We start from the raw sequence: 6,489 nt of genomic DNA, 5'->3' as shown, positions 1-6,489 counted from the left end.
ACCATTAAAGACAAAGTTTAATTTCCCTAAAATAGAAAGATAGCTAAAAATCATTAAGAATTGACAATCCAGTAGTAAAATGGGCAGGACCCCAAAAGAGAAAATACTAAAATCTAGTAAGCTGAAAGTCAGCCAAACCCCATTAAATACAAAACATAAGTACCTTTTGTTACTCAGAGGGACAGAGGCTTAACCACTGCTAACAGGTAGAGTTGGTAAGCAGGCAGGACAGTAGCTGTTCTGTACCTACAATGTTAATGTCCACTGGTAAAGCTTCTTGGCAGATTAGTTTGGTGATGTACTAGAAATTTAAATGTCCCCACTCTGCCCCAACAGCTCTGCTGTGGGAACACAGGACAGAGCAGGTCTCAGCAGAGCTGAGTGTAGGTTGCTCGGTGTCTGTGGGGCCTGGACAGGGCAGAGGACCTCCTCCCACAGCTGCCAGGTGAGTGCCGAGCAGCTCTGCACCAGACCCTGTCAGGAGGGAGGACGATGCATGTGTGCTGGACACGTCACAGATCCTGGAAATGCTGGTGAGTGAAAAAGCACGTTGAGTGACAATATAAAGAGACATCTGTACAGGATGTACATCTTTGCATGGTCTGAAACACGCAAAGAGAAGGGGAGGGAAAGCACTTATACTTTATAGATGCACACACCTTGTTTAATGAGCATATATTCATCTAGTAAGCAGAAAAATACAAGTAAAAACAAATCGTTAGTAAAATGTCTCATAATTACTTTTAAATTTTGTAACATAATGATAGGTAAAGCTCTAAGGTATCTGTCCCTGTTCATACTGATAAAGTATGGAAGAAGGTAGCCAACAGATCCTCTATTATGGATACACAGCGAGACCAGTTAGCACTTGGTCATTACTTCCTTTCCACAGACTGCTGTTTGCACCCAGGCAGCGACACTGTGGATGAGAACCCATTGACCCCGCCAGGCTGTGGCAGAATTGCGCCTAGTATATCCTGGTACCACGGAGCAGAATCCTCTCAATTCATCTTCTCTGGCCAGCCCCGTCTCTCTGAAGAGGCCAGGACTCACTGACTTCCATGTTTCTCCCCACATCTAATGCTCACCAGTGAGAAACAAGGAGATGTTCTGGCACAGAACAGGAAATGGGTCTTATGGAGTCAAGACAAGGAAGATCTCATGAGGGCAGGAAATCTTCACAAAGGGTCTCCATGGAGAGACAGAGAGTAGGCAGCCCACAGGCCTCAGCTGCTGCTCCCCATGCTCCCCTACACTGGGGACTCCTAGGCCTGTGGTACCGAGACCCCACCACAATAAATTCCCAACCTCTATCACTTCCTCAGGGTAGGAGTCTGGTTCCAACATCCCTAGCCAGATAACAGGCAGAGATGTGGGAACCAGCAACCAGATGACTAGAAAGATGGGGGAAACCTTGGCTTAAAAAGGACTCGATTTTCCAAAAGGCCTAATTATCATTCAACTTTCCTGATCACATACAAGTATGCATTTTGTATATGTCAAGTCCAAACGTAATTTAAGTGAGGTAGGTAGTTTCTCTCTACTCGTGCCTTCATCTTTGTGGTGACTGTCCAGGCCTGCGCCATGAAAGCACGAGTGTCCCGTGCAGGGGGCATCACGGGCGGGCACCAGCAATCAATCAGTGGGGAGTCTCAGTTGGCTATTTTCTCAATCTCGTCCAAGTCATCCGTGTCCAATCTTTCTATTTTCTTATCTGAGGAAAAAACGTTCAGAGAGAGATCAGCACGCGCTTACTGAGGAGACGCTGGCCTAGGGAAGGGGCAGCACAGCAGGCAGAGGACACACAGGTCTGTGGCCCCCGCCAGCCTTCACTTAGCCCACGGCTGCAGAGCCCGGGCCGGTCAGGGCTGCCGGCCCCTCAGCTGGCCCGGGCGGAACTGTCTTTCCAGGCCTGGCCCCGAACTCTCCAGTGCTCCAGGAGGCCCCCCACATTCTAGTGGCGGAGGGGAACGTGGGCAGGGACAAAGGCTCCCTCAGGAAAAGCCACAGGAAAACCCGCCCTTCTGCCCACCCAGCTGGACAGCCCCTGTGCGGAAAGGGACTCACTGAAATGCTCCTGGATTCTGTTCAGGATGTTCATGCTGTGCTTGCTGTCCACCATGTTCACGGCCAGGCCCCTCTTGCCAAAGCGGCCAGTGCGCCCGATCCGGTGCAGGTAGGTCTCGTTGTCCGGGTTGCCATCCTTGTCCACGGGGAGGTCAAAGTTGATGACGACAGACACCTGCTCCACGTCGATTCCTGCGGGAAGGGGAGTTGTGGGAGTGAGCAAGGCAAAGAGAGTCACAGCCGCCACGGCCAGACCACCGGGCCTGCTTTGAGCCTGGGATGGGTCAGCTCTGGGATCTGGGGACAAGTTGGCTAGCAGGACCCAAAGGAAAAAGTACAACTTTGGAAAATGCCATCAAAATCAGGGAGAGAGCCTCTGCTAGATACAGCCATCTGGAGAGGCGGCTCAAACCTCACCGGATGTCCCAGCCAGGCCAAGCGCCACTCTCAACCTGCCAGGAGCCCAGGGCTTCCATCCAGCAGGTCAAGAGCCCTGGCCTGGGGGTGGGGGACTTACCACCTGCTGAAGGGGCCAGTCTGTCCTGAAGAAGAGGCTCCCCACCCACCCCACCCCATCGCCCCAAAGCACCGGAGTCCTGGTGCAGGAGACTGCCCCCCTCCCCACAGCCCAGCAGGCGAGGACACAGTGCTCACCTCGGGCACACACGTTGGTGGTCACCAGAACCTTCTCCTTGCCCTCCCGGAAGCGCTCGATCACCGCAGCCCTCTGCTCCACCATCATTTCACCGCTCAGCAGAGCCACCTGGTGGCCTTCTTTTGAGAGCTCTGCTGCCAGCCAACTAGCTGTTTTGCGGGTCTGGTGTGAAAAGAACTGCTTTAGATGAAGACACCTGCACAAACGCGGCTTGTCGCCATTAAGAAGTATGGAAGCCCCCACTGACTGCAGTCCCCAGGGGAGGCCTGTCACTTCTCAAGCGGCATCTTGGCCACTTTTCACTGGCTCTATCTGAAGTTTCTCCCAGTGTGTCTAAGAAGTGGGACAAAGGAGACTGGGTTCTTCCGGCTAACACAGCTGGGGAGCATATGCCTGGGGTAGGTGCAGGTGATCCCCCATTTCCTCTGTGCCACACAGAGGGCACCTGTCTTGCTCAGCTCTGCGGGGAGCTGGTTCAGAGGCGTGGCGGGATGACCAACCCCCACAGGCCTCAGCTGCTGCTCTACTCACGTGGCAGAAGATCATGGCTTGAGCGATGGTGATGGCCCCGTACAGGTTACACAGGGCCTGGAACTTCTCGTCTCTGTTATTGCACAGGACGTAGTACTGCTTGATGGTGTCCAACGTCTCTTCCTCGCGCTTCAGTTTGATGATGTTTGGTTCTGGGACTACTTTCTGGGCAAATTTCCACACAGAGTCTTCAAAGGTGGCAGAGAAAAGCAGCATCTGGCAGTTCTGGGGCAACATCCTGCAAGAGAAGCCCGCGTAGGGGACGTGACCCTCAGTTTTCTGTGGAAGGAGCAGAGGCACAGCCCCCCACCCTCACCCCCCGGGAGTGGACGGTAGGCATCCCAGGGAGGTGGCAAAGTGGGGGACAAAAACACTGCAGGGGCTGGGGAGGAGCAGATGGGCACAGGGGACGGGGGTGTGGATTCCCTGTCTGCTTCCTCAAGCCAGCCCACCGAACAAATGCTTCTGAAGCCTCAGGGGGACTGAACCAGCCGGAGAGCGGGGGGAGCTGGGTGTAGCAGGAAGACTCGGGACAGAGCTCTGTGTGCCATCAGGAGGCTGAGAAGCCCTTTCTGGCTGAAGAGTTCCTACCTCTGGATGCGGATGCTCTGGTCTTGGTGGCCCTGGGTAGCAATCATCACGTCAGCCTCATCCAGAACAAACACCTTGATCTTCTTGGGGTCAATGAACTTGAGCTTGGAGCACCAGTCCAAGACGGTCCCAGGGGTGCCAATGACAATCTGCTCACTGATCTTCTGACCTCTTTCCACTGTGGAGATGAGATGTTTTCCGTGATCATTTCTATCACAAAACCAACTCTGGAAATCAAAACCTTGCCCACACACTTCAGAGCAAATACAACAAGGTAATTTCAGATTTCAACAGGCACCAATGTTTTCCCCAAATATAAGGTTCTTCTATAGAGTGGGCATACATATACCAATCTCATTTCACTTCTCAGTGTTTCCCCTCAGCGGTGTGTTTCAATAGATCTGCCAGTTCTGCTCCCTACTCGGTCTCTGATGAATCCTCTCACTTCCCCCACACCTCTGGCCTATACTGCAGTTCTTGTATGCATAAGTAAATCTTTTTTATTTATTATTTGTACATACAGAACTAGGGTACAAGCCAGAGGTGCGGGTGGGAATGAGAGGATTCACCAGACAGAGAGAGCAGAACAGACAGACTGACTGAAATACACTGCTGAGGGGTCAGCAGGGGGGGTCAGGAGAAATCTGCCATGACATATGGGTCTCCCTACTGGCTGGGGGTTGAGCTCATGCTGCAGTGGCTGCAACAGCTTTATAGTGCTGTGTTTTAACTCACTGCACCACCAGGGAGGGCCCTGCATAAAAAAAAAAAAAAAGATTTACTAAAAGCATTCCAGATGGATTCTAAGGTCAGAGTTAACATGAAAGCTTAAAATCATCATATCTTTAAATACAAACACCCAGTCACCCTCACTGCTCAGGTCTCACTATTTATACTCACACTTATTGCCTCGGACAGCATAAGCAAGCTTTAGCTCTGGATGAAATTTGCCCATCTGTTCAATCACTTTTCCTGTTTGAAGTGACAGCTCATATGTTGGGGAGAGGCACAAACACTGTTTGGGAGATTACAAGGACAAAAGTTAGGAGAGCCTTTTGGTAGTAAAAGGTGCTAGAGCAGAAAGGCATTATGGGCAGACAGCAAAACCTCTTATACCAGGGCTCTTTCACTGCAGCTCTTTTCACTGTAGCCACCAAGCCAGTACGCGGCTCTGGTTTGGTGGATGTCTCTGGCCTTAGCCACAGCCTCAGGCTGCCGCTTCTGGCAAACTGACCTGCTTTTACTGAGCCACTTGCAGAGGAGGCAGAAACCTTCAGAACCCTCCAGAGGCATCTTCATTAACCCCCCACCAGATGGCATTGCTGTTCTTGGGCAAGCAAGGCAGGTCCCCAACCCTCACCTGGGGGTACCTCTCTGCTGGTTCCACTCGGCTGAGCATGGCCAGGACAAAGGCAGCTGTTTTACCAGTACCAGACTGAGACTGAGCGATCAGGTTCTGTGGGCTAAGTCAACGAAAGAACACAGAGGAAGATTAATATTTGTTAAACTCAAGTGTCAAATTGTTCTTTCTAGGTCGTAGGAACAGGGATCTTCTCACTTCCTGTTTTAATTATCCAGGTTTTCTGGACTGAGCATAAGAATGCATTATGTATGTGTTGTTACAAGTGCTTAAATATTAGGGGACATAATGACTCCTTCTGGTGGCTTCACACCAGAAAATCCTCATTCTAGATTCTAGCACAGTTTAAGAGTGCCCTAGTTTTGTACCCCAAGGGCTCCATGGAAATTAAGACTGCAGAGTGAGAGCTATGCCAGGACGATGCCCTGAGGACATTATCTGCTGGGCCACAGCGTGTCTCCAGGACTCAACTCCTTATGTATATTCTCCCTCTCTTTAGGGAAAATGCTTGATAGCAAATCAGACAGATGCTTTAGAGGGGACTTTGAAATAAAATCTACCTTATTCACATCACGTAACTCTGTCAAGAAATAGTTGGCATTTCCTCCCTGGTGGCGCACTGGGTTAGGATGCAGCACTGCAAGCTGGCCACAGCTGCTTCAGTGTAAGGTGCCCCACATGGCATAGCAGACCTCTCCTGACCCGCCTGCTGTTCTCCTCAGCAGTGTACTTCGTCAATCTGCCTGTTCTGCTCCCCCACTGTCTCTGGTGAAGCCTCTCACCGCCCCTGCACCTCAGCTTGTACCCCAGTTCTGTATGCACAAATACTTAAAAAATGACTTCAAAAAATAAAAGAAATAGGTGGCATTTGGTTTAAAGAAAAATAACAAGTGAACAAGGTAAATTGCTACATTAAGTATGATACCATTTATATAAAGCTAAAATATGTGAACTACTCAGATTCCTAGGGACACAGCTGTAGTAGAAGCAGACATGTGAGAGGATCGCGGTCCATTTCAGAGTGATGCTTGCTTCAGTGGGGGAACAGGCCACAAAGAGAGAGGGATACACAGGGCTTCCAATCGCAAACGAGATTAATGCTGGCTTATTTCTTAGTATACTAGGGTTAAAGAGATGGTTGCTGGTATTGCTCTTGATGCATTCTTGAGATCTTCAAGAATTTTATCTTTAAAAATAATTTTTAAGGCCCTCCCTGGTGGCGCAGCGGGTTAAAGCACAGCACTGAGAATCTGAAGCCACTTCCGCATGAGTTCGATTCCCGCCT

General features: G+C 50.5%; 1 protein-coding gene across 1 annotated transcript in view; it reads right to left on the bottom strand.

Moving 5' to 3' along the window:
* The window catches only part of LOC101636313 (ATP-dependent RNA helicase DDX19A), a 17,608-nt gene continuing 11,119 nt past the window's right edge, over nt 1-6,489 (bottom strand). Inside the window, exons 6-12 of the mRNA XM_004690390.2 lie at nt 5,205-5,307; nt 4,745-4,859; nt 3,845-4,022; nt 3,254-3,491; nt 2,722-2,884; nt 2,068-2,259; nt 1-1,714 (exon numbers count right to left, since the gene is read on the bottom strand). Of these exons, the coding sequence (XP_004690447.1) occupies nt 1,653-1,714; nt 2,068-2,259; nt 2,722-2,884; nt 3,254-3,491; nt 3,845-4,022; nt 4,745-4,859; nt 5,205-5,307 (1,051 nt within the window). The 3' untranslated portion in view covers nt 1-1,652. The remainder of the gene's footprint in view (nt 1,715-2,067; nt 2,260-2,721; nt 2,885-3,253; nt 3,492-3,844; nt 4,023-4,744; nt 4,860-5,204; nt 5,308-6,489) is intronic.

This window comes from Condylura cristata, unplaced genomic scaffold, assembly GCF_000260355.1.
Source record: "Condylura cristata isolate star-nosed mole 26May11 unplaced genomic scaffold, ConCri1.0 scaffold00028, whole genome shotgun sequence".
Taxonomy (NCBI): domain Eukaryota; kingdom Metazoa; phylum Chordata; class Mammalia; order Eulipotyphla; family Talpidae; genus Condylura; species Condylura cristata.
Note: the sequence above shows the minus strand (reverse complement) of the source record. Positions and strands in the feature narration are given on the sequence as shown.